Raw genomic sequence first — 27,042 nt, 5'->3', positions numbered from 1 at the left:
CACAGTGACTGCACCAGCAGAATAGTGAGTGCAGCTCTGGAGCATAATACAGGAGGTAACTCAGGATCAGTAATGTATGTACACAGTGACTGCACCAGCAGAATAGTGAGTGCAGCTCTGGAGCATAATACAGGAGGTAACTCAGGATCAGTAATGTAATGTATGTACACAGTGACTGCACCAGCAGAATAGTGAGTGCAGCTCTAGAGTATAATACAGGAGGTAACTCAGGGTGAGTAATGTAATGTATATACACAGTGACTGCACCAGCAGAATAGTGAGTGCAGCTCTGGAGTATAATACAGGAGGTAACTCAGGATCAGTAATGTATGTACACAGTGACTGCACCAGCAGAATAGTGAGTGCAGCTCTGGAGTATAATACAGGAGGTAACTCAGGATCAGTAATGTAATGTATGTACACAGTGACTGCACCAGCAGAATAGTGAGTGCAGCTCTGGAGTATAATACAGGAGGTAACTCAGGATCAGTAATGTATGTACACAGTGACTGCAGCAGCAGAATAGTGAGTGCAGCTCTGGAGTATAATACAGGAGGTAACTCAGGATCAGTAATGTATGTACACAGTGACTGCACCAGCAGAATAGTGAGTGCAGCTCTGGAGTATAATACAGGAGGTAACTCAGGATCAGTAATGTAATGTATGTACACAGTGACTGCACCAGCAGAATAGTGAGTGCAGCTCTGGAATATAATACAGGAGGTAACTCAGGATCAGTAATGTATGTACACAGTGACTGCAGCAGCAGAATAGTGAGTGCAGCTCTGGAGTACAGTACAGGGTGTCAGTGTCGCTGCTGATCTCTCCTGTTTTGCAGATGGTTTTCCTGGGATATATGATCTTCAGTTTAATCCTGGGGTTTCTGGCGGACAGATACGGTCGTCTGAAGGTCGGTGGTTGTGCCGTGCTGTCTCCGCGGTCCCTGTAGTGGCCATCATGTATCATGCACTCTGTCCCTCTGCTCCTGTAGATGATGACCATCTCCTTCCTGTGGGGGGCGTACTTCTCCTTGCTCACCTCTTTCTCGCCCTCCTACGCCTGGTTTGTGTTCTTTCGGTTTCTGGTCGGATGTGGGGTCTCGGGACACGCACAAGGGTCAGTAATAGACAAGATCTACACTTAAAGGGGAACCCCTCCAACTGCCTGACAACTATTATCCCAGCTCAGGAAATTGTTGTCAGCTCCGCCGTCTGACGTTACCCGGAGTCAGCTCCGCCGTCTGACGTTACCCGGAGTCAGTTCCGCCGTCTGACGTTACCCGGAGTCAGCTCCGCCGTCTGACGTTACCCGTAGTCAGCTCCGCCGTCTGACGTTACCCGTAGTCGGCTCCGCCGTCTGACGTTACCCGGAGTCGGCTCCGCCGTCTGACGTTACCCGGAGTCGGCTCCGCCGTCTGACGTTACCCGTAGTCAGCTCCGCCGTCTGACGTTACCCGGAGTCAGCTCCGCCGTCTGACGTTACCCGGAGTCAGCTCCGCCGTCTGGCGTTACCCGGAGTCAGCTCCGCCGTCTGACGTTACCCGGAGTCAGCTCCGCCGTCTGACGTTACCCGGAGTCAGCTCCGCCGTCTGACGTTACCCCGGAGTCAGCTCCGCCGTCTGACGTTACCCGGAGTCAGCTCCGCCGTCTGGCGTTACCCGGAGTCAGCTCCGCCGTCTGACGTTACCCGGAGTCAGCTCCGCCGTCTGACGTTACCCGGAGTCAGCTCCGCCGTCTGACGTTACCCGGAGTCAGCTCCGCCGTCTGGCGTTACCCGGAGTCAGCTCCGCCGTCTGACGTTACCCCGGAGTCAGCTCCGCCGTCTGACGTTACCCGGAGTCAGCTCCGCCGTCTGACGTTACCCGGAGTCAGCTCCGCCGTCTGACGTTACCCGGAGTCAGCTCCGCCGTCTGACGTTACCCGGAGTCAGCTCCGCCGTCTGACGTTACCCGGAGTCAGCTCCGCCGTCTGACGTTACCCGGAGTCAGCTCCGCCGTCTGACGTTACCCGGAATCGGCTCCACCGTCTGACGTTACCCGGAGTCGGCTCCACCGTCTGACGTTACCCGGAGTCGGCTCCACCTTCTGACGTTACCCGGAGTCGGCTCCACCTTCTGACGTTACCCGGCGTCAGCTCCACCTTCTGACGTTACCCGGAATCAGCTCCACCGTCTGACGTTACCCGGAGTCAGCTCCACCTTCTGACGTTACCCGGAGTCAGCTCCGCCGTCTGACGTTACCCGGAATCAGCTCCGCCGTCTGACGTTACCCGGAGTCAGCTCCACCGTCTGACGTTACCCGGAGTCGGCTCCACCTTCTGACGTTACCCGGAGTCGGCTCCACCTTCTGACGTTACCCGGCGTCGGCTCCACCGTCTGACGTTACCCGGAGTCGGCTCCACCGTCTGACGTTACCCGGAGTCGGCTCCACCTTCTGACGTTACCCGGAGTCGGCTCCACCTTCTGACGTTACCCGGAGTCAGCTCCACCTTCTGACGTTACCCGGAATCAGCTCCACCGTCTGACGTTACCCGGAATCAGCTCCGCCGTCTGACATTACCCGGAGTCAGCTCCGCCGTCTGACGTTACCCGGAGTCAGGTCCGCCGTCTGACGTTACCCGGAGTCGGCTCCACCTTCTGACGTTACCCGGAGTCGGCTCCGCCGTCTGACGTTACCCGGAGTCGGCTCCGCTGTCTGACGTTACCCGGAGTCCGCTCCGCCGTCTGACGTTACCCGGAGTCGGCTCCGCTGTCTGACGTTACCCGGAGTCCGCTCCGCCGTCTGACGTTACCCGGAGTCAGCTCCGCCGTCTGACGTTACCCGGAGTCAGCTCTACCAGACAGGGGAGATTGACGGACATTAACTGAGTGTCGCTCTCGAATAACTCCATCCTGTAGACTTACTGGAGCTGCACTGCGCATGCGCGACCACCCTGAGCAGAAGTCGCGGGTCGGACCCCGACCATCTGTTATAATCGGGTGTTTTTGCCTTTATTTCCAGCCTCATCATCAAAACTGAATTTTTGCCGAAGAATATCCGAGGTTACCTGCTGCCGCTGACTCAGGTGAGACCCTGCACCGCGCAACCTTCCCCCGCACCGCGCGATTTTCCCCCGCACCGGGCGCCTTCCCCCGCGCCAGGAGACCTTCCCCTGCACCGCGCGACCTTCCCCTGCGCCGCGCGACCTTCCCCTGCGCCGCGCGACCTTCCCCTGCGCCGCGCGACCTTCCCCTGCGCCGCGCGACCTTCCCCTGCGCAGGGAGACCTTCCCCTGAGACGCGCGACCATCCCCTGAGACGCGCGACCTTCTGCATCGGGCGACCTTCCCCTGCACCGCGCGACCTCCCCCTGCACCGCGCGACCTCCCCCTGCACCGCGCGACCTCCCCCTGCACCGCGCGACCTCCCCCTGCACCGCGCGACCTCCCCCTCCACCAGGCGACCTCCCCCTGCACCGCGCGACCTCCCCCTGCACCGCGCGACCTCCCCCTCCACCAGGCGACCTTCCCCTGCACCGCGTGACCTTCCCCTGCACCGTGTGATTGCAGTAGGTGATGAATCGATACTTTGTGACTCTTCCTGTCCTCGTTGTCAGCTCTTCTGGCTCGGGGGCTCGTTACTGATCATCGGTCTGGGCGCAGTCGTCATCCCGACCCTCGGGTGGCGCTGGCTCATACGTTTCGCCTCCATCCCCGGAATTATCCTCGTCCTTCTCTTCAAGGTGAGACATTTTCTATTTTCCGCCATGTTTCCTGGTTTGGGTCGCTGTTTTCGCCTCTGACTCTCGCGCTTCGGTTAATTTTCGCCGTTTGTGACGATTCCACTTTTATTTCCGCAGTTTATTCCCGAGTCAGCGAGATTCAATCTTTCTGTGGGAAAAAAAGAGCTGGCGATGGCGACGCTGGCAAAAATCGCCAAAATGAATCGATCAAAGATGCCGGAGGGAACAATCGATGAACCCATGGCAGTAAGTTCAGGAATCACGAATCACATCCAGAGCTGCAATCACAATTCTGCCAATACCACAGCAGCATAGCTCTTCTCCTATGTACTCTACTGCAAAGCATTGTGGGAAACCTGTCAGCAGACATTGAACCAGTAGGGGACGTAGTGAGATTTTAAAAAATGACATCTAAATAGAAAGCCTGAACCGTGAATGCAGCTCTGGAGCCGATGATATAACTATAGAAAGCAGCTGAACTGTGAATGCAGCTCTGGAGCCGATGATATATCTATACAAAGCAGCTGAACTGTGAGTGCAGCTCTGGAGCAGATGATATACAGTTGTGCTCCAAAGTTTACACGCTCTGGCAGATTTTTGCTTTCTTGGCCTTTTTTCAGAGAATATGAATGATAACACAATCATTTTTGCCGCTCATGGTTAGTGTCGGGTGAAGCCATTTATTGTCATCCACTGGGTTTTCTCTTCTTAAATCATTATGACAACCAAAAACATCCAAATGACCCTGATCAGGAGTTCTCACACCCCGGTGAATTTTGCTAATAACATGCACAGAAGGTGACACACATGGGTGTGAATGGCCAATAAAGGTGACATCCTCACCTGTGACCTGTCTGCTTGTAATCAGTGTGTGCATAAAAGCTGAGTGAGGTTCTGGGGTCCAGACAGACTCTGGCATCTTTCCTCCAGCCACTGACGATTCTGGATTGTGAGTCATGGGGAAAGCAAAAGAACTGTCAACAGATCTATCGGAAAAGATAGTTGAACTGTATAAAACAGGAAAGGGATACAAAGAGATATCCAAGGAATTGATAATGCCAGTCAGCAGTGTTCAGACTGTGATTAACAAATGGAAAATCAGGGGCTCTGTAAAAACCAAACCACGATCAGGTAGATCAACATTGTTCGGGAAAATTGTTCAGGATGCAAAGAGAAACCCACAAATAACATCAGCTGAAATCCAGGAGTCACTGAAAACTAGCGGTGTGGCTTCTTCACAATGCACAATAAGGAGGCACGAAGAAAAATGAGCTGCATGGTTAAGTCACCAGAAGAAAGCCATTACTGCACAAAATGTCACAAAGTATCTCACCTACAATACCCCAAACAGCCCAGAGAGAAGCCCTCAAACAGCCCAGAGACAAGCCCTCAAACAGCCCAGAGACAAGCCTCCAAACAGCACAGAGACGAACCCCCAAACAGCACAGAGACAAGCCCCAGACAGCACAGAGACAAGCCCCAGACAGCACAGAGACGAACCCCCAAACAGCCCAGAGACAAGCCCCAAACAGCACAGAGACGAACCCCCAAACAGCACAGAGACGAACCCCCAAACAGCCCAGAGACAAGCCCCAAACAGCCCAGAGACGAACCCCCAAACAGCCCAGAGACAAGCCCCCAAACAGCACAGAGACGAGCCCCAAACAGCCCAGAGACAAGCCTCCAAACAGCACAGAGACAAGCCTCCAAACAGGACAAAGACAAGCCTCCAAAGAGGACAAAGACAAGCCTCCAAACAGCCCAGAGAGACAAGCCTCCAAACAGCACAGAGACAAGCCCCCAAACAGCCCATAGACAAGTCCCCAAACAGCCCAGAGACAAGCCCCCAAACAGCACAAAGACGAGCCCCAAACAGCCCAGAGACAAGCCTCCAAACAGCACAGAGACAAGCCTCCAAACAGCCCAGAGACAAGCCTCCAAACAGGACAAAGACAAGCCTCCAAAGAGGACAAAGACAAGCCTCCAAACAGCCCAGAGAGACAAGCCTCCAAACAGCCCAGAGAGACAAGCCTCCAAACAGCACAGAGACAAGCCCCCAAACAGCCCATAGACAAGCCCCCAAACAGCCCAGAGACGAGCCTCCAAACAGCACAGACAAGCCCCCAAACAGCCCAGAGACAAGCCCCCAAACAGCCCAGAGACAAGCCCCCAAACAGCCCAGAGACAAGCCTCCAAACATCCCAGAGACAAGCCTCCAAACAGCCCAAAGTCAAGCCCCCAAACAGCCCAGAAACAAGCCCCCAAACAGCCCAGAGACGAGCCTCCAAACAGCACAGACAAGCCCCCAAACAGCCCAGAGACAAGCCTCCAAACAGCCCAGAGACAAGCCTCCAAACAGCCCAAAGTCAAGCCCCCAAACAGCCCAGAAACAAGCCCCCAAACAGCCCAGAGACAAGCCTCCAAACAGCCCAGAGACGAGCCCCCAAACAGCCCAGAGACGAGCCCCCAAACAGCACAGAGACAAGCCCCCAAACAGCCCAGAGACAAGCCTCCAAACAGCCCAGAGACGAGCCCCCAAACAGCCCAGAGACGAGCCCCCAAACAGCCCAGAGACGAGCCCCCAAACAGCCCAGAGACAAGCCTCCAAACAGGACAGAGACAAGCCCCCAAACAGCACAGAGACAAGCCCCCAAACAGCCCAGAGACAAGCCCCCAAACAGGACAGAGACAAGCCCCCAAACAGCACAGAGACAAGCCCCCAAACAGCACAGAGACAAGCCCCCAAACAGCAGAGACAAGACCCCAAACAGCCCAGAGACAAGCCCCCAAACAGCCCAGAGACAAGCCGCCAAACAGGACAGAGACAAGCCCCCAAACAGCACAGAGACAAGCCCCCAAACAGCAGAGACAAGACCCCAAACAGCCCAGAGACAAGCCCCCAAACAGCCCAGAGACAAGCCGCCAAACAGCCCAGAGACAAGCCGCCAAACAGCCCAGAGACAAGCCCCCAAACAGCCCAGAGACAAGCCCCCAAACAGCCCAGAGACAAGCCCCCAAACAGCAGAGACAAGACCCCAAACAGCCCAGAGACAAGCCCCCAAACAGCCCAGAGACAAGCCGCCAAACAGCCCAGAGACAAGCCGCCAAACAGCCCAGAGACAAGCCCCCAAACAGCACAGAGACAAGCCCCCAAACAGCACAGAGACAAGCCCCCAAACAGCACAGAGACAAGCCCCCAAACAGCCCAGAGACAAGCCCCCAAACAGCCCAGAGACAAGCCCCCAAACAGCCCAGAGACAAGCCCCCAAACAGCCCAGAGACAAGCCCCCAAACAGCCCAGAGACAAGCCCCCAAACAGCACAGAGACGAGCCCCAAACAGCCCAGAGACAAGCCTCCAAACAGCACAGAGACAAGCCTCCAAACAGCCCAGAGACAAGCCTCCAAACAGGACAAAGACAAGCCTCCAAAGAGGACAAAGACAAGCCTCCAAACAGCCCAGAGAGACAAGCCCCCAAACAGCCCAGAGACGAGCCTCCAAACAGCCCAGAGACGAGCCTCCAAACAGCACAGACAAGCCCCCAAACAGCCCAGAGACAAGCCCCCAAACAGCCCAGAGACAAGCCCCCAAACAGCCCAGAGACAAGCCTCCAAACAGCCCAGAGACAAGCCTCCAAACAGCCCAAAGTCAAGCCCCCAAACAGCCCAGAAACAAGCCCCCAAACAGCCCAGAGACAAGCCTCCAAACAGCCCAGAGACGAGCCCCCAAACAGCCCAGAGACGAGCCCCCAAACAGCCCAGAGACGAGCCCCCAAACAGCCCAGAGACGAGCCCCCAAACAGCCCAGAGACAAGCCTCCAAACAGGACAAAGACAAGCCTCCAAACAGGACAAAGACAAGCCTCCAAACAGCCCAGAGACAAGCCCCCAAACAGCCCAGAGACAAGCCTCCAAACAGGACAGAGACAAGCCCCCAAACAGCACAGAGACAAGCCCCCAAACAGCACAGAGACAAGCCCCCAAACAGCAGAGACAAGCCCCCAAACAGCCCAGAGACAAGCCCCCAAACAGCCCAGAGACAAGCCGCCAAACAGCCCAGAGACAAGCCGCCAAACAGCCCAGAGACAAGCCCCCAAACAGCCCAGAGACAAGCCCCCAAACAGCCCAGAGACAAGCCCCCAAACAGCAGAGACAAGACCCCAAACAGCCCAGAGACAAGCCCCCAAACAGCCCAGAGACAAGCCGCCAAACAGCCCAGAGACAAGCCGCCAAACAGCCCAGAGACAAGCCCCCAAACAGCCCAGAGACAAGCCCCCAAACAGCACAGAGACAAGCCCCCAAACAGCACAGAGACAAGCCCCCAAACAGCAGAGACAAGCCCCCAAACAGCCCAGAGACAAGCCCCCAAACAGCCCAGAGACAAGCCCCCAAACAGCCCAGAGACAAGCCCCCAAACAGCACAGAGACGAGCCCCAAACAGCCCAGAGACAAGCCTCCAAACAGCACAGAGACAAGCCTCCAAACAGCCCAGAGACAAGCCTCCAAACAGGACAAAGACAAGCCTCCAAAGAGGACAAAGACAAGCCTCCAAACAGCCCAGAGAGACAAGCCTCCAAACAGCACAGAGACAAGCCCCCAAACAGCCCATAGACAAGCCCCCAAACAGCCCAGAGACGAGCCTCCAAACAGCACAGACAAGCCCCCAAACAGCCCAGAGACAAGCCCCCAAACAGCCCAGAGACAAGCCCCCAAACAGCCCAGAGACAAGCCCCCAAACAGCCCAGAGACAAGCCTCCAAACATCCCAGAGACAAGCCTCCAAACAGCCCAAAGTCAAGCCCCCAAACAGCCCAGAAACAAGCCCCCAAACAGCCCAGAGACGAGCCTCCAAACAGCACAGACAAGCCCCCAAACAGCCCAGAGACAAGCCCCCAAACAGCCCAGAGACAAGCCCCCAAACAGCCCAGAGACAAGCCCCCAAACAGCCCAGAGACAAGCCTCCAAACAGCCCAGAGACAAGCCTCCAAACAGCCCAAAGTCAAGCCCCCAAACAGCCCAGAAACAAGCCCCCAAACAGCCCAGAGACAAGCCTCCAAACAGCCCAGAGACGAGCCCCCAAACAGCCCAGAGACGAGCCCCCAAACAGCCCAGAGACGAGCCCCCAAACAGCCCAGAGACGAGCCCCCAAACAGCCCAGAGACAAGCCTCCAAACAGGACAAAGACAAGCCTCCAAACAGGACAAAGACAAGCCTCCAAACAGCCCAGAGAGACAAGCCTCCAAACAGCCCAGAGACAAGCCTCCAAACAGCCTAGAGACAAGCCTCCAAACAGCACAAAGATGAGCCTCCAAACAGCCCAGAGACAATCCCCCAAACAGCCCAGAGACAAGCCTCCAAACAGCCCAGAGACAAGCCCCCAAACAGCCCAGAGACAAGCCTCCAAACAGCCTAGAGGCAAGCCTCCAAACAGCACAAAGACGAGCCTCCAAACATCCCAGAGACAAGCCTCCAAACATCCCAGAGACAAGCCCCCAAACAGCCCAGAGACAAGCCTCCAAACAGCCCAGAGACAAGCCCCCAAACAGCCCAGAGACAAGCCTCCAAACAGGACAGAGACAAGCCCCCAAACAGCACAGAGACAAGCCCCCAAACAGCACAGAGACAAGCCCCCAAACAGCCCAGAGACAAGCCCCCAAACAGCCCAGAGACAAGCCCCCAAACAGCCCAGAGACAAGCCGCCAAACAGCCCAGAGACAAGCCGCCAAACAGCCCAGAGACAAGCCACCAAACAGCCCAGAGACAAGCCCCCAAACAGCCCAGAGACAAGCCTCCAAACAGCCCAGCCCAGAGACAAGCCTCCAAACAGCCGAGAGACAAGCCTCCAAACAGCCGAGAGACAAGCCTCCAAACAGCCCAGAGACAAGCCCCCAAACAGCACAGAGACAAGCCTCCAAACAGCACAGAGAAGCCTCCAAACAGCCCAGAGACACGCCTCCAAACAGCCGAGAGACAAGCCTCCAAACAGCCCAGAGACAAGCCTCCAAACAGCACAGAGACAAGCCGCCAAACAGCCCAGAGACAAGCCTCCAAACAGCCCAGAGACACGCCTCCAAACAGCCCAGAGACATACCCCCAAACTTCTGCAACAAGGTAATTTCAAGTGATGAGACCAAAAACAAACTTTGTGGCCACAATCATAAACATTTGGAGAGGTGTCAACAAGGCCTATGATGAAAGGAACACCATTCCTACTGTAAAGCATGGAGGTGGATCGCTGATGATGTGGGGATGTGTGAGTTACAAAAGCACAGGAAACGTGGTCAGAAGGAAAGATGCAGCACGTTATCAGCAAATACTAGAGGCAAATTTACACTCATCAGCCAGGAAGCTGTGCATGGGACAACAACTTGGACGTTTCAACATGACAACGATTCAAAGCACAAGGCCAAGTCAACTTGTCATTGGCTACAGCAGAACAAAGTGAAGGTTCTGGAGTGGCCATCTCAGTCTCCTGACCTCAATATCATTGAGCCACTCTGGGGAGAACTCAAGCAAAGTGCAGTTCATGGAAGAAAGCCCAGGAATTTACAGGAACTGGAGGTGCCAAGAAGAATGGGCAGCTTTACCATCTGACGAAGAATGGGCAGCTTTACCATCTGACCAAGAAGAATGGGCAGCTTTACCATCTGAGAAGCTAAAAAGCCTCATCCACAACTACCATAAAAGACTTCATTGATGTTAGAGGGGCAATACACGGTATTAAGAACTGGGGAATGTGAACTTTGTACCAGTGTCATTTGGATGTTTTTGGTTGTCATTATGATTTAAAGAGAAAACATAGTAGATGACAATAAATGGCTTCACCCGACCACTAACCACGAGTGGAAAAAAGATTGTGTGTTATTTTTCATGTTCTCTAAAAAAGAGCCAAGAAAGCAAAAAATCTGCAGGGGTTTGTAAACTTCTGAGTACAACTGTAACTATAGAAAGCAACTGAACTATGAATGCAGCTCTGGAGCAGATGATGTAACTCTGTACGATCCTCTCTCCTCCAGAAGAGAAATGGGAGCATTTTTGATCTTGTGGACCGGAAAGGGAAATATTTGCGGACCTCACTGCAGATCTGGGTCATCTGGTAATTTCTGGATTATTTCTGGGTTTTTTTTGGGAAGGACGGGGTAATTCTATATACTTGAGAATGTTCTGTCTTAAAGGGGCGTTCCATGTGTGTCTATCAGTGTGAACACAGGTCAGTCTGAGCTCCCCTCAATCATCAGAACACAGCGGTTGCAGAGTCTGGAGCCTTCACCACACAGCGCCATCCTTGCTTCGGTGGCTATATTCAGTACTGCAGCTGTTTGCATCTATGCTGCAATACTCGACAACACCACATGGACAGTGGAGGCGCTGTGTTGCACGGCATTATTGTTTGGTAGGGAACCAGGATGGTGGCCGCACTGACGGCTTCTTTTACTCCCTTTTTTTGCTCAGGTTGGGGATCGCCCTTGCGTACTACGGCGTGATCCTGGCCAGCACGGAGCTGCTGGAGAACACTCAGCATTGTGGGACGGGCCAGTCACCCCTCATTGTAGAGGAGGGCAGTGGTCCCTGTTACTGCAATGTATTGAGCCCCTCTGATTACAACACCCTGATGATCAGCACGCTGGGAGAGATCGCCCGTAAGGATCCACTACACCCTCAATATTCAGCGTCGCTTGTAGCCGGGGTGATCACTCGATCACTCTGGGGTGATCACTCGATCGCTGATCAATGCTTCTTTTTTTTTTAGTAAACCCTTTCAACATGTTGGGCATTAACCTCATCGGCCGCCGCTGGACCCTCGGCATCACAAAGATGACCACCGCCATCTTCTTCCTGCTGCTCATCATCTGCATGTCACGGTAAGATCCAGAACCTCGGGGGATGGCCTGCAGAAACCACACCCCCTCATGTGACTTGTCCCTCCCCCTAGGACCGGACTGATCGCCATTCTCTTCTGCCTTCGAGCTCTGGTGTCGGCAAACTTCAACACCATCTACATCTACACCGCGGAGGTGACTGAAGCGAAGAGGATGCGGTTCAAGTCACCGCACCCTGCTGGTCACATGACTAGTCACTGACTATCAGGGGGCGGAGTCATAAGCTGTAAAAAAACAGAAGTTCTCAAACTTCATGATGCTGTTTCCGTCCACAGGTTTATCCAACGGTGATGAGAGCGATCGGGATGGGCGTGGCCGGCTCGCTGTGCCGTTTGGGAGCAATGGCCGCCCCGTTTATAGCACAAGTAAAGGACGCTAATCACAAACTGTTATTGTCAATCACAAAAGTTGTTTCCAAATTTGAGAGCATTTTCTTTAATCGTTCACAGGTCCTCCTCAAGGCCTCCATTACCGGGGGTCTCTGCCTCTTTGCTGGGGTGTGCGTCATTTGCTCAATTTCGGCATTTACGCTGCCCATAGAGACCAAAGGCCGAGCTCTGCAGGTAAGAGGCGGAAGAAAAGTCTAAAATCCACCCCACCGTTTAATCAGAAGCTCAGTCTTATGCTCCATTACATCTGTGCTTTACACTGCAGCTCTGCTTCTCCACATAAGCCGTTGTATACAAGCACAAGTTCAGCATTTCGGGGCAGAGAGATGATTTTCTTCCTGCAGTCAATAAAACCTTCCCTGTGCAATATCAAAAACCTGTCAATGTAAAGCAGACAGCTGGGGGTCGGTATGATCAGGCTGGAGAGGCCCAAAGTTATTTGGCCCTTCCCAGCCTAAAAATACCAGCCTACAACCTCGGTCATCCATTAGATGCTCCAATTCTGGTTGTTTCTAATTGCCCTGGTGCGGTGGCAATCGGAGTAATATTTTTGGGGGTTGATGTCAGCTGTGAATTAACAGCTGGCATTAAGCCCACAGGTTAGTAATGGAGAGGCCTCTATCAGACACCCCCAAAAACAAATTTATCCGAAAAAAAAGGCCCCCCACATTCCCTCGTTCAACAAATTTATTCATTATAAAGAATCATGGAGTTCCGAAGTAATCCAATGGAGTAATGTCCTATGACACCAATCGATTCATATGGAGCTTCATCCTGAAAATGTTCTCAGAACGAGGCTCCATAGGTCACGGCCGGTCAGCGGCAGATATGAGCGTGAGAAATTCTGGACTGCCGCTGATTGGCAGTGACTTATGGAGCCTTGTTCTGAGAACGAAGCTCCATAAGAATCGATGGGCGTCGTGGGACATTAGTCTTTTGATTATGGCAAAACTTCCAGGATTTCTTTTTAATTATTTTCTCTGTGTCTTTTAAATCTATACTCACTAGGTTAGCGCTGGACGTGTCTGATAGACACCTCTGCATTTCTGGGCTTACACAGCCAACATCAACTCCAAAAGTATTACCCCTATTGCCACCGCACCAGGGCAAAACCAGGAGAGCCGGGCAAATAACTAGAATCTAATACATGCACCAATTCTGAGGCAGCTGCAGGCTGCTATTTTTAGGCTGGAAAGGGACCAATAACCATGGACCTCCCCACCCTGATAATTCCAGCCCCCAGCTGCCTGATTTACCTGCGCTGGATATCAATAATAGGGGGGGACCTGACTTTTTATTTTTCTTTATTGTTAACAGCAACTTACAGGCAACGTCCGCATGCAATAAAGCTTATTGAGGCTTTCAACAACCTTTATTGACATGCACACGTTACTTGAACTCTGACACATGTGCCTGCACTCGTGTCTGTCTGATACAGCCCGTCCAAGCAAGTCAATGGGAGCAAGAAAGAATGGGAAGCCGCATGCACGTCCGAGTGACGTCCCTTATTTACGGATACATCCCCACTCTGTAGCAGAGAACAATGTAAATGGTCCTGTACATGACGGTACAAAAAGTGCAGAAAAAAAAAAGCGCACACTCACATGACACAGAATATCAAACAGCTTTCACTCATCCCACTTTTCTGTATGAGAATGGGAACGTTTTTTTTATACTCCAGTGCAAAAGGACCCTGACGATTCAGGTTCACTCATCCCAAATTATAAGCCTTACTCCTTTCAAAACAGTCATAACATTTTGTCTACATAACCACTAGAGGGAGCAGTAGAGATTTTTACCGTTCCATTGACTTTAATGTTATTTTTATAGGAACTCCCCTAGTGGTGACTGCAGACAGGACCTTATCATGTATCTCTGTATACAGGGGGTTCCCCCTAGTGGTGGCTGCAGACAGGATCTTATCATGTATCTCTGTATACAGGGGGTTCCCCCTAGTGGTGGCTGCAGACAGGAGCTTATGTATCTCTGTATACAGGGAGCTCCCCCTAGTGGTGACTGCAGACAGGATCTTATCATGTATCTCTGTATACAGGGAGCTCCCCCTAGTGGTGGCTGCAGACAGGATCTTATGTATCTCTGTATACTTGGAGCTCCCCCTAGTGGTGGCTGCAGACAGGAGCTTAGTATGTATCTCTGTATACAGGGAGCTCCCCCTAGTGGTGGCTGCAGACAGGATCTTATCATGTATCTCTGTATACAGGGATCTCCCCCTAGTGGTGGCTGCAGACAGGATCTTATCATGTATCTCTGTATACAGGGAGCTCCCCCTAGTGGTGGCTGCAGACAGGATCTTATCATGTATCTCTGTATACAGGGAGCTCCCCCTAGTGGTGGCTGCAGACAGAATCTTATCATGTATCTCTGTATACAGGGAGCTCCCCCTAGTGGTGGCTGCAGACAGGAGCTTAGTATGTATCTCTGTATACAGGGAACTCCCCCTAGTGGTGGCTGCAGACAGGATCTTATCATGTATCTCTGTATACAGGGATCTCCCCCTAGTGGTGGCTGCAGACAGGATCTTATGTATCTCTGTATACTTGGAGCTCCCCCTAGTGGTGGCTGCAGACAGGAGCTTAGTATGTATCTCTGTATACAGGGAGCTCCCCCTAGTGGTGGCTGCAGACAGGATCTTATCATGTATCTCTGTATACAGGGATCTCCCCCTAGTGGTGGCTGCAGACAGGATCTTATCATGTATCTCTGTATACAGGGAGCTCCCCCTAGTGGTGGCTGCAGACAGAATCTTATCATGTATCTCTGTATACAGGGAGCTCCCCCTAGTGGTGACTGCAGACAGGATCTTATCATGTATCTCTGTATACAGGGAGCTCCCCCTAGTGGTGACTGCAGACAGAATCTTATCATGTATCTCTGTATACAGGGAGCTCCCTCTAGTGGTGGCCGCAGACAGGATCTTATCATGTATCTCTGTATACAGGGAGCTCCCCCTAGTGGTGACTGCAGACAGGATCTTATCATGTATCTCTGTGTACAGGGAGCTCCCCCTAGTGGTGACTGCAGACAGGATCTTATCATGTATCTGTGTATACAGGGAGCTCCCCCTAGTGGTGGCTGCAGACAGGATCTTATCATGTATCTCTGTATACAGGGAGCTCCCCCTAGTGGTGGCTGATGACTTGGAATCTAATAGTATATATTTGTTGCAGCTTTTGGAATGATTTTGGGGTGACCTTCCGCATTTTATCTTGTCCCCGTTTTGAGTAATTTTTCGTTTTTTCCCTTTGCAGCAAGTGAAGTGACGACCGAGTAGAAGAGAAGATTTTATTACAACGGAGGAAGCAGATGTTAGTTCTCATCTTGTTAGTGACAGGCGAACAATGAAAAATAAAGTTTAAACTATTCAAAAACATTTTCCTTTTCTCAAACAAATCTCTGCGGGGGGCGCCGGTGAGCGGTGATCGGGGGGCCGGGTCCAGAAACCAGAACCTCACACGGGAAATGTCCTGAAACAGACAAGTGGCCAAAAATAACAAAAAATAAAATAATACGTCCTTCATTTGGAGAATCTCCTCCCGCTCTTTATAGAGCCTGTGGGACTACTATGCCCAGCATGCCCTGCTCTCTGGGTTTCCATTCACAGACCGTAAGCAGAGATAAAGAAGTCATGTCCGATAAGTTTAACAACTTTTCACAACCGGACGGGGCCAAAGCCAGAGACCGGACACTACAGGCTGCTCCTCCTGCGGGCCCCTCAGATCGTAACCACAGACCCCGAGTGACTGACCGGCCCCCGCCCTGCCATCTCTGGGGGGGGGGGGGGGGCGCTCTGTACCCCGGGACTCTCCGCAGATTTAATATTTTTATAATTTTGTCTAATTTATCCTGAGTTGCTTTAGGCTCATTACTGCAGTCACAGCCAGAGCTGCATTCATACTTCTGCTGGAAGGATGGTTCTGGCTGCAGCTCTGGTTGTGACTAGAGGATGCGATTCCTCAGCTTCCATTACGACATCAAAAATAAAAACCGCAGCGAGAACAATACGACTGGAGGATAAAATAAAACATAAAAGGTCAATGAGAAGTGAAGATAAATTAACATTCTTTGTTACAACAGAAAAGTCTCATCCGTCTCCACACCAGAGACGACGGCCGAGAGCGGGAACCGACGGGGACACAGCGAGAGCAAACATCAGGAGCAGAAATCCAAACGACGCTTACAGAGGACACAGAATCATCTACATATGCAACTCCAGAGCTGCACTCACTACTCTCTATAGAGACTCCAGAAGCAGAATAGGGAGTGCAGCTCTGCAATTTCTGAACATACATTACTGATCCAGCTACCTCCTATATTATACTCCAGAGCTGCACTCACTATTCTCTATAGAGACTCCAGAAGCAGAATAGAGAGCGCAGCTCTAGAATCTCTGTGAACATACATTACTGATCCAGAGTTACCTCCTGTATTAAACTCCAGAGCTGCACTCACTATTCTGCTGGTGCAGTCAGTCTTCTAAGCTGTTGCATACTAGTGAGAGCAGCTCTGCAGTATAATACAGGAGGTAACTCAGGATCAGTAATGTAATGTATGTACACAGGGACTGCACCAGCAGAATAGTGAGCGCAGCTCTGGGGTATAATACTCTGCACATTTTACAAGGTGATGATTACTGGTGATCGGACCTTTTATCACTCGTCTATCGGTGACTGTGGTTTTAGTTCCCGACTTTTGACTCTAAATGAAAAATGACCAGGAAAAAAAAAAAAGCAATATCACAATGCCGCGGGCGTCTCTCTCCAGATTACAGTTCATACTGGACCCCCCGGTCCGAGGTTCTTCTGACACAAACCTCCGATGACCGTATTAATCTGAGCTACTGCTAAACCTCCTGGGAAGCGTCCGGTCCATGAAGGAGCAGAGGTGGCGGTGTCTCAGGAGCACAGAAGACCCGGTGGCGGTGTCTCAGGAGCACAGAAGACCCGGTGGCGGTGTCTCAGGAGCACAGAAGACCCGGTGGCGGTGTCTCAGGAGCACAGAAGACCCGGTGGCGGTGTCTCAGGAGCACAGAAGACCCGGTGGCGGTGTCTCAGGAGCACAGAAGACCCGGTGGCGGTGTCTCAGGAGCACAGAAGACCCGGTGGCGGTGTCTCAGGAGCACAGAAGACCCGGTGGCGGTGTCTCAGGAGCACAGAAGACCCGGTGGCGGTGTCTCAGGAGCACAGAAGACCCGGTGGCGGTGTCTCAGGAGCACAGAAGACCCGGAGGCGGTGTCTCAGGAGCACAGAAGACCCGGAGGCGGTGTCTCAGGAGCACAGAAGACCCGGTGGCGGTGTCTCGAGTGTGGCGGTGTCCCGGGAGCGGCGTCCACGCTGCGTCCTGCGTCTGGCGCCCTCTTCTGGCTGTATCCTGGCCGGGTTACGAGTCGCAGGCTCACAGCCATTTCCAAAAATAGTTTTATTTAACAGCTACATCTTATGTACACGGCACTCGCTACAAACTAAGTCATTTGAAAAATAAGCGCTCGTCGCCTTTGAAACGCTTTTTCCGCGGTGTGACAAAATCGTCGGCCTCGTCTTCGCCGCCGTCGTCAAACTCGTACGGTAATTTGGGGAATCTCTTGTCTCGGTAAATGTTAGCGAGAAGCCCCTCGAAGTATGACTCCAGCTTGGTGCCGGCGGTGGCCACTTCAGAATCGGGCTGCGGAAGGAGGCGGAGAATACAAAGGGTTAATAAACAGGCGCGGACAAGACCATGTGCACACCCGGCGGAGCGGTCACGTGTCCTCCAGTCACATCCAAAATCACAGGGGGCGGCGGTGAGACGTGCTCTCAGGAGCGCAGCTCTGGATGTGACTGGAGGTGGTGTACCCCGGTGACCGGGCGGTGGCGGCGGGGGGGTTCCTCTCACCTCGTTGAATTCGGAGCAGTTCCTGAAGATGAGCTGGATGTCGCTGACAAATTCCTCCGCCCGCGTGTAGTGCGGCGTGGCGCTCGGCTGCAGCTTCTGCTTTATGTGCGACAAATCCATCGGCTTCTTTATTATTCTGTAGTAATCAGGCACCTGAAAGGGCCAAAAACAAGTCACTGATGCCATCTACTGCTCTCTGTTATCAGCCTCTCGGGAGCGGCACACCCGCGGCGTGGCTTACCGTGAGTGGGACGGGTTCTTGGAAGGGCAGACTCATCTCGTGGCAGAAGAGGTACAGCAGGATCCGCTCGCACTTCTGCGGATACAACGGGGGGGGGGCGTTAATCAGACGCTCGCGGCACAGGACAAGAGCTCTCCGGCCGGACACTTACTCTCTGATCCATCGGCGCCATCACGGCCACGCCCGCGAGCTTCCGCTTCTCCGCCAGGGCCGGGTCGTCGCAGTCGTATTCCACTTCTGGTTTGGAAAGATCCCGGCAGAAGGTGCAAAACCACTCACCGCTGAGAGGGAAGAGAGCGGTCAGGGTGGGACACTACAGGAGGAGCGCCGGGGGCCGGGACACTACAGGAGGAGGGCCGGGACACTACAGGAGGAGGGCCGGGACACTACAGGAGGAGGGCCGGGACACTACAGGAGGAGGGCCGGGACACTACAGGAGGAGGGCCGGGACACTACAGGAGGAGGGCCGGGACACTACAGGAGGAGGGCCGGGACACTACAGGAGGAGGGCCGGGACACTACAGGAGGAGGGCCGGGACACTACAGGAGGAGGGCCGGGACACTACAGGAGGAGGGCCGGGACACTACAGGAGGAGGGCCGGGACACTACAGGAGGAGCGCCGGGACACTACAGGAGGAGCGCCGGGGGCCGGGACACTACAGGAGGAGCGCCGGGGGCCGGGACACTACAGGAGGAGCGCCGGGGGCCGGGACACTACAGGAGGAGCGCCGGGGGCCGGGACACTACAGGAGGAGGGCCGGGACACTACAGGAGGAGGGCCGGGACACTACAGGAGGAGGGCCGGGACACTACAGGAGGAGGGCCGGGACACTACAGGAGGAGGGCCGGGACACTACAGGAGGAGGGCCGGGACACTACAGGAGGAGGGCCGGGACACTACAGGAGGAGGGCCGGGACACTACAGGAGGAGGGCCGGGACACTACAGGAGGAGGGCCGGGACACTACAGGAGGAGGGCCGGGACACTACAGGAGGAGGGCCGGGACACTACAGGAGGAGGGCCGGGACACTACAGGAGGAGCGCCGGGACACTACAGGAGGAGCGCCGGGACACTACAGGAGGGGGGCCGGGACACTACAGGAGGAGCGCCGGGGGCCGGGACACTACAGGAGGAGCGCCGGGGGCCGGGACACTACAGGAGGAGCGCCGGGGGCCGGGACACTACAGGAGGAGCGCCGGGGGCCGGGACACTACAGGAGGAGCGCCGGGACACTACAGGAGGAGCGCCGGGGGCCGGGACACTACAGGAGGAGCGCCGGGACACTACAGGAGGAGCGCCGGGGGCTGGGACGCGCCCCCCTCCATCGCCCATGGGCCCCGACGCGCCCCCCTCCATCGCCCATGGGCCCCGACGCGCCCCCCTCCATCGCCCATGGGCCCCGACGCGCCCCCCTCCATCGCCCATGGGCCCCGACGCGCCCCCCTCCATCGCCCATGGGCCCCGACGCGCCCCCCTCCATCGCCCATGGGCCCCGACGCGCCCCCCTCCATCGCCCATGGGCCCCGACGCGCCCCCCTCCATCGCCCATGGGCCCCGACGCGCCCCCCTCCATCGCCCATGGGCCCCGACGCGCCCCCCTCCATCGCCCATGGGCCCCGACGCGCCCCCCTCCATCGCCCATGGGCCCCGACGCGCCCCCCTCCATCGCCCATGGGCCCCGACGCGCCCCCCTCCATCGCCCATGGGCCCCGACGCGCCCCCCTCCATCGCCCATGGGCCCCGACGCGCCCCCCTCCATCGCCCATGGGCCCCGACGCGTCCCCCTCCATCGCCCATGGGCCCCAACGCGTCCCCCTCCATCGCCCATGGGCCCCAACGCGTCCCCCTCCATCGCCCATGGGCCCCAACACGTCCCCCTCCATCGCCCATGGGTCCCAACGCGTCCCCCTCCATCGCCCATGGGACCTTGACGTGTCCCCCTCCCCCACCCATCAGTCTTGTCTTATCACTTTGCATACCAATCTCTCACCGAACATTCATTTACACCAACACCTTCCCCACACGGCCATTTCCATTTTTTCTTCCAAGAGCCATAACTATTTTTTCGTTTAACCATATAATGATTTTTTTTTTTATTTTTTTTTTTTGCGGGGCGAGTTTGACATTTAAAACTACTCCATTCTTCGACACAAAGGAACGAAAAACGTGGAAAATACCAGATGCATTGAAAATGCAAAATCTCAGGCTACTGGGCACCCCCCGCCGAAAAATAGCAGCCTGCAGCCACCCAGAATTGTCACATCAATTAGATGCGACAGTCCCGGGCTTTCCCAGGACCACCACAAGTGCTTTGGTGTGGTGGCAATCAGGGTAATAAGGGGTTAATGGTAGCTGTCACAAAGCCCTAAATTAGTGATGGAAGGAATCTATGAAACCACACGATTACTAATCCTCGAAGTGAGAAGAAATAAAAAACAAAATTTTTTATTTAAAATAAAATAGAAAAACAACCCCCCTCTTCCTCCAATTACTAACCCCCAACACCCAGTACCAACGTAATCCACACAATACTGACGTCCCAGCGTGTGGACACAGAACATGACCGCACGCTGTGGGCATCAGGCAGAGACTGGCTGAACTGCAGCAGTGACGTCACTTGGTCATCTGCAGTCACAGCTGTAGGTTCTCACGGTCCTCCACCTGTGCCCACAGGTAAACTGACCTCATTGAACTCAGTGACCTCACCTCAGTTTAATTTGAACTTTAACTCCAGGCATAAAACCACATTGTTTTTTTGCCAAAAGATGCAGATTTGGTGCTCAACGTTCTACCCCAAATTCCTGCACAGATTCTGCACCTCCTGGCAAAAAAACCGCATCAATATTGCGTCAAAGCCGCATTGCGTTTAAATACAGTTCTTTTTTGCCAGAAGATGCAGATTTGGTGCAGGAATTTCAGAACCAAATCTGTATCTCTTGGCAAAAAAAAAAAAAAATGCAGGTCTGATTGAGTTCACTTGAGGTCAGTTTACCAGCTGTGACTGCAGATAAACTCAGTGATGTCATCGCTCACAGTTGTGGCTCAGTCTCTGCTCGAAGCCACAGCGTACGGTCATGTTCTGTGCCCGCACGTTGTGCCTTCAGTATGTAGCAGTCGTCATGGGACTGTGTGGATTATGTCGGAACGGAGTTTTTGAGTTTAATAAGTTGGAGAAAGAGGATATAATGTAAGATAATGTAACCTCCCATTACTAACCCAGAGCTTAGTGGCAGCTGTGGGTTGTTATTAAGCCCTTAATACACCGATTGCCACCGCACCAGGGCAATTGGGATGAGTTGAGGAAAGCGCAGGGATTGTTGCATCTAATAGATACAATATTCCGGGGTGGCTGCATGCTACCATTTCTAGACTGGGGGGGCCCAATAAGCTTGGGCCTCCCCAGCCTAAGAGTACCAGACAATAGCCATCGGGTTTTATATTGGTTTGGTATCAAAATTTGGGGGGGGAGACCACGCAGGTGTTTTTTTTAATTATGTAAATTAAAAGGAAAAAAAAAAATATATATATATCTGCATGCGGCTCCTCTTATTTTGATACACAGCCAAGATAAGTGTACTGCAGCTCTGTCTGTGCTGGGTATCAAAATACAAGGGGACCCTACGCCAATTTGTAATGATTTTTACACCACTAGAGACACTTAGACAGTGTACTGCAAGCAGTCATACGCAGTCACACAGGGTGGGGGCGCTGTCTGACTGCAAGAAGAGACATCAGGACTGATGGTGGGCGGGGAAAGCAGTGAATATGTATGAGGGTTAATGAGTGGCCCCAGAAGTAGCTGTACAGCCATGCAGGAGACTTGGTAAGTAGAACGCTCCTGCATTATTCCCTATTCTCTCTCCCCCCCCCCCCCCCAAGTTTTACAATCCAATTTCACCTATCATCAATTCAGACATTTTGATTTTTTCCTGACCTGGGGAAGTTCATCAGCGTCGGCACGTGGCAGGAGAGGTGGAACACTTTGGGGCACTTCTCGCAGCAGAGCAGCTCGCCCCCGTTCTGGCAGACCGCGCACCAGTCCTCGTTGGGGTCGTCCTCTTTGCTGCCGCTCTCAGTTACGTGGTTCTGAGACATCCAGTCCATGGATCCCAACATGGACCCTTCCTGTAGCACATGGCGGTCCCCGGTGCTGTCCGGAGTGTCCCGCCGCGGCCCCGCGTCCGGCTTGGCGGCGCGGTTGCCGTTTCTGTCGAGCAGCATGGAGGTTAGGATGCTTCCTGAGTAGTCGGGCTGGAAGAGAGAAGAGTTGTGTGTGAGGATTGCTGGGAGTAGTAGTTCGGGGAGCCTCGGGGGCGGGGGGACGTGGCGCTCACTTACGTTGCGGGGACGTTGTTGCTGTGGCTGCTGCCGCCGGTTGCCCTGTTTCACCACCACCACCGGGTAGTCGAGCGACTCACTGTCCACGCTGTTCTCAGTTTTGATTTTGATCGGCTCCAGTCGGACGACCGGGACTTTGTGCGTGGAGTCAGCGCCGCCGCTCGGTTTGCTGAAAGACCCCGTGCTGCAGAGCGGAGAAGAAGACCCGGAGGAAAAAATTAGTGCACCCCTCATGAAACGCTCTGTGCTGCAGGGGGGGCTACATAAACCCAGGAGACACGCGCTTACCTTTCACGACTGCCCACACTGGAGGCGCTGGAGGTGCGCATCGGCAGGTGCATGCCGGCCATGGAGCCTGGGGAGAAGAGGCCATCGTTAGATTGGGTGCGGGTCATTGTAGCCTAAAGGGTTAAAGCACCTCATACACCCGTACCTAACGGAGACGGCACCGAGGAGTTGGGGGACTGGACCGTGCGGTGCAACGCCATGCGGTGCTGATGACTCTCCATGGCGATGTCTTTCCGCATCAGCTTGTCCAGTGTGATGTGATCGGTGCTGTCGATCTGGAAGAGAAAGCCAGCGGGCAGTGAGCGCAGCTCCAGAGTCCGAGTGCAGCGCTGCACGCCCCCGGGTTCGGGAAGGACGGGAGTTCTGGAGCCGCACTCACATCAGGCAGGGGAGGGAGGTTGAAGGAATTCGCTGCCGAAGACACCAACTCCATGACGGGTGAGGACAGGCCTTTCCCGCCGGCCATGCTGCTGATGGTGGGACTGGACGGAGTGTAGCTGCCGGCGGCGGCCGGGTTGGGGAGGGTCTGGTTCCCAGCGACCTGCCACTGGAGAGACGGGGACGATTAGGATGGAGCGCTGCAGTGACGACCGCCAGACGGAGCATTTACAGATCACCGCTTGCGGTCAGTGAACACTCGTCTGCTGCATTAATCCCATACTAATCACGTCCGGACACATTTCCTCCCACGTTACCCGAGAACCAGAACCGTACGAGGAAATGTTCCCCGGAGCCGCGCGAAACACGAGGGAGAAACATGGGATGAAATGAGAGAAGGCAATTATAGTGGTTTATATGCTGCGGTCGCTGCTGATCGGCATCTGAGGGGTTAACCTGCTGGGACCGACGCCGGCCCGATGATGTAAAGCAGCAGAAATCCCCCGACCCGGCGGATCGCTCCGCGCGGAGCCCATACCTGCTTCATGGTGTTCTGCGGCACGTAGGGCACCCTCACCAGATTGGGCGCCGCGCCTCTCCGCGGAATGTTGTGAAGCTCGGGGGCTGTCTGCGGGTACCGGAGGGGCTGGCCGCTCATTGCCACGCCATTGGCCCGCGGATTGATATTCTGGACAGTCATAAACCGCTGCCCCTGCTGGAGGAAACGCAGAATGAGAGCGCAGGGTCAGAGCGCAGGCGTCACCCCCCAGAGAGCGCAGGGTCAGAGCGCAGGCGTCACCCCCCAGAGAGCGCAGGGTCAGAGCGCAGGCGTCACCCCCCAGAGAGCGCAGGGTCAGAGCGCAGGCGTCACCCCCCAGAGAGCGCAGGGTCAGAGCGCAGGCGTCACCCCCCAGAGAGCGCAGGGTCAGAGCGCAGGCGTCACCCCCCCAGAGAGCGCAGGGTCAGAGCGCAGGCGTCACCCCCCAGAGAGCGCAGGGTCAGAGCGCAGGCGTCACCCCCCAGAGAGCGCAGGGTCAGAGCGCAGGCGTCACCCCCCAGAGAGCGCAGGGTCAGAGCGCAGGCGTCACCCCCCAGAGAGCGCAGGGTCAGAGCGCAGGCGTCACCCCCCAGAGAGCGCAGGGTCAGAGCGCAGGCGTCACCCCCCAGAGAGCGCAGGGTCAGAGCGCAGGCGTCACCCCCCAGAGAGCGCAGGGTCAGAGCGCAGGCGTCACCCCCCAGAGAGCGCAGGGTCAGAGCGCAGGCGTCACCCCCCAGAGAGCGCAGGGTCAGAGCGCAGGCGTCACCCCCCAGAGAGCGCAGGGTCAGAGCGCAGGCGTCACCCCCCAGAGAGCGCAGGGTCAGAGCGCAGGCGTCACCCCCCAGAGAGCGCAGGGTCAGAGCGCAGGCGTCACCCCCCAGAGAGCGCAGGGTCAGAGCGCAGGCGTCACCCCCCAGAGAGCGCAGGGTCAGAGCGCAGGCGTCACCCCCCAGAGAGCGCAGGGTCAGAGCGCAGGCGTCACCCCCCAGAGAGCGCAGGGTCAGAACACAGGCGGCACTCCTCCCCCTCCACAGAGTGCAGGGTAAAAGCGGAGGCAGCCCACCCCCCCCCACCTAGAGAGCGGGCATCATCCCCCAAAGAGCGCAGGCAGCACCCCGCAGGGCGCAGGCACCCTCCACAGAGTGCACGCAGGGTCAGAGCACAGAGCCACCCCCTTCTCCAGAGCGCAGGCACCCCCCTCCCCCCAGAGAGCGCAGGGCATCATGATCATACCTGGATATGCGCCTGCGGCGGCGCCTGCTGCTGTTGGGGGCCGGGGACTTGGACTCTTGGATTATTCACGATCATCTGTTGGGGTGGTGCGTTGGTGTTCATCCGCCGCTGAACCTGCTGCCGCTGGGCGAGGAGCTGCTGGTGCATGTGCTGCAGGCGGAGCTGCGCCAAGTTGATCTGCGATGGAAATTTGGAGATCTGGTGGCCGGGTGGGTTCCCCTGAGAATTGTGACCCTCCGCGGGGGGAGTCTGCTGAGCCGAGTCCGCATCTTCAATGACCAGAGAGCCTACAAGAGCGAGCGGAGGTCAAGCACAGACCGTCCCCCCATAACCCTCCAGCACTAGCCGGGCACAGACCGTCCCCCCATAACCCTCCAGCACTAGCCGGGCACAGTCCGTCCCCCCATAACCCTCCAGCACTAGCCTGGCACAGTCCATCCCCCCCATAACCCTCCAGCACTAGCCGGGCACAGTCCGTCCCCCCACAACCCTCCAGCACTAGCCGGGCACAGTCCGTCCCCCCACAACCCTCCAGCACTGGCCGGGCACAGTTCGTCCCCCCACAACCCTCCAGCACTGGCCGGGCACAGTTCGTCCCCCCATAACCCTCCAGCACTGGCCGGGCACAGTCCGTCCCCCCACAACCCTCCAGCACTAGCCGGGCACAGTTCGTCCCCCCCATAACCCTCCAGCACTAGCCTGGCACAGTCCGTCCCCCCCATAACCCTCCAGCACTAGCCTGGCACAGTTCGTCCCCCCATAACCCTCCAGCACTGGCCGGGCACAGTCCGTCCCCCCATAACTCTCCAGCACTGGCCGGGCACAGTCCGTCCCCCCACAACCCTCCAGCACTAGCCGGGCACAGTTCGTCCCCCCCATAACCCTCCAGCACTAGCCTGGCACAGTCCGTCCCCCCCCATAACCCTCCAGCACTAGCCTGGCACAGTTCGTCCCCCCATAACCCTCCAGCACTAGCCTGGCACAGTTCGTCCCCCCATAACCCTCCAGCACTGGCCGGGCACAGTTCGTCCCCCCCATAACCCTCCAGCACTGGCCGGGCACAGTTCGTCCCCCCATAACCCTCCAGCTCTAGAAGGGCACAGTCCGTCCCCCCCATAACCCTCCAGCTCTAGAAGGGCACAGTCAGTCCCCCCCCATAACCCTCCAGCACTAGCCTGGCACAGTCAGTCCCCCCCATAACCCTCCAGCACTAGCCTGGCACAGTCAGTCCCCCCCCATAACCCTCCAGCACTAGCCTGGCACAGTCCATCCCCCCATAACCCTCCAGCACTAGCCTGGCACAGTCAGTCCCCCCCATAACCCTCCAGCACTAGCCTGGCACAGTCAGTCCCCCCCCATAACCCTCCAGCACTAGCCTGGCACAGTCCATCCCCCCATAACCCTCCAGCACTAGCCTGGCACAGTCCGCCCCCCCATAACCCTCCAGCACTAGCCGGGCACAGTCCGCCCCCCCATAACCCTCCAGCACTAGCCTGGCACAGTCAGTCCCCCCCATAACCCTCCAGCACTAGCCTGGCACAGTCCATCCCCCCATAACCCTCCAGCACTAGCCTGGCACAGTCCGCCCCCCCATAACCCTCCAGCACTAGCCGGGCACAGTCCGCCCCCCCATAACCCTCCAGCACTAGCCTGGCACAGTCAGTCCCCCCCATAACCCTCCAGCACTGGCCGGGCACAGTCCGTCCCCCCATAACCCTCCAGCACTAGCCTGGCACAGTCCGCCCCCCCATAACCCTCCAGCACTAGCCGGGCACAGTCCGCCCCCCCATAACCCTCCAGCACTAGCCTGGCACAGTCAGTCCCCCCCATAACCCTCCAGCACTGGCCGGGCACAGTCCGTCCTCCCATAACCCTCCAGCACTAGTCATGCACAGTCCATCCCCCCCATAACCCTCCAGCACTAGCCGGGCACAGTCCGTCCCCCCACAACCCTCCAGCACTGCTTGGGTCCAGCCCGCTGATTGTTACCTAGGTTGAAGATACGCTGTGCCCAGGAGTTTGCATCGCACAGAAACTGAACGTTGTTGGCTACGGGGGTGAAGTCGCAGCGAGCGCGCAGCAGGTGCCGGAGCCGATATGTGATCTGTGGGCGAGAAAGCAGAATTAATACAAACTGCAAGCGGCGCCAGAC

At 55.7% G+C, this 27,042-nt stretch overlaps 2 protein-coding genes across 3 annotated transcripts in view; one reads left to right on the top strand and one right to left on the bottom strand.

The window, feature by feature from the left end:
- The first annotated feature begins 838 nt into the window (after window positions 1–838).
- Window positions 839–15,264, top strand: SVOPL (SVOP like). Its single transcript, XM_075342766.1, has 12 exons — window positions 839–910; window positions 992–1,116; window positions 2,999–3,062; window positions 3,593–3,718; window positions 3,836–3,964; window positions 10,731–10,810; window positions 11,167–11,354; window positions 11,465–11,576; window positions 11,648–11,729; window positions 11,870–11,959; window positions 12,044–12,157; window positions 15,253–15,264. The coding sequence occupies exons 1-12, from the start codon at window positions 839–841 to the stop codon at window positions 15,262–15,264; spliced, it is 1,194 nt and encodes a 397-aa protein (XP_075198881.1).
- An 8-nt stretch (window positions 15,265–15,272) lies between these two features.
- The window catches only part of TRIM24 (tripartite motif containing 24), a 39,393-nt gene continuing 27,623 nt past the window's right edge, over window positions 15,273–27,042 (bottom strand). Inside the window, exons 8-19 of one of the 2 annotated variants that reach the window (XM_075343528.1) lie at window positions 26,880–26,994; window positions 24,891–25,177; window positions 23,658–23,834; window positions 23,121–23,288; window positions 22,887–23,016; window positions 22,742–22,808; window positions 22,454–22,637; window positions 22,050–22,366; window positions 18,265–18,394; window positions 18,114–18,188; window positions 17,873–18,025; window positions 15,273–17,662 (exon numbers count right to left, since the gene is read on the bottom strand). In XM_075343528.1, coding sequence (XP_075199643.1) covers window positions 17,468–17,662; window positions 17,873–18,025; window positions 18,114–18,188; window positions 18,265–18,394; window positions 22,050–22,366; window positions 22,454–22,637; window positions 22,742–22,808; window positions 22,887–23,016; window positions 23,121–23,288; window positions 23,658–23,834; window positions 24,891–25,177; window positions 26,880–26,994 — 1,998 coding nt within the window. In that variant the 3' untranslated portion in view covers window positions 15,273–17,467. The remainder of the gene's footprint in view (window positions 17,663–17,872; window positions 18,026–18,113; window positions 18,189–18,264; window positions 18,395–22,049; window positions 22,367–22,453; window positions 22,638–22,741; window positions 22,809–22,886; window positions 23,017–23,120; window positions 23,289–23,657; window positions 23,835–24,890; window positions 25,178–26,879; window positions 26,995–27,042) is intronic. The other variant, XM_075343529.1, reaches the window with a different exon arrangement.

This window comes from Anomaloglossus baeobatrachus, chromosome 4, assembly GCF_048569485.1.
Source record: "Anomaloglossus baeobatrachus isolate aAnoBae1 chromosome 4, aAnoBae1.hap1, whole genome shotgun sequence".
Classification (NCBI taxonomy): Eukaryota; Metazoa; Chordata; class Amphibia; order Anura; family Aromobatidae; genus Anomaloglossus; species Anomaloglossus baeobatrachus.
The sequence above is the reverse complement of the archived record's forward strand: the minus strand, read 5'-3'. Positions and strand labels throughout refer to the sequence as shown.

Excerpts from the sequence above, each read along its gene's own strand:
- SVOPL (XM_075342766.1), top strand. The coding sequence starts at position 839 with ATGGTTTTCCTGGGATATATGATCTTCAGTTTAATCCTGGGGTTTCTG. Across the intron at positions 3,719-3,835 it reads TCCTCGTCCTTCTCTTCAAG|TTTATTCCCGAGTCAGCGAG; the intron begins GTGAGACATTTT and ends TTATTTCCGCAG. Across the intron at positions 11,577-11,647 it reads CTCATCATCTGCATGTCACG|GACCGGACTGATCGCCATTC; the intron begins GTAAGATCCAGA and ends CCCTCCCCCTAG.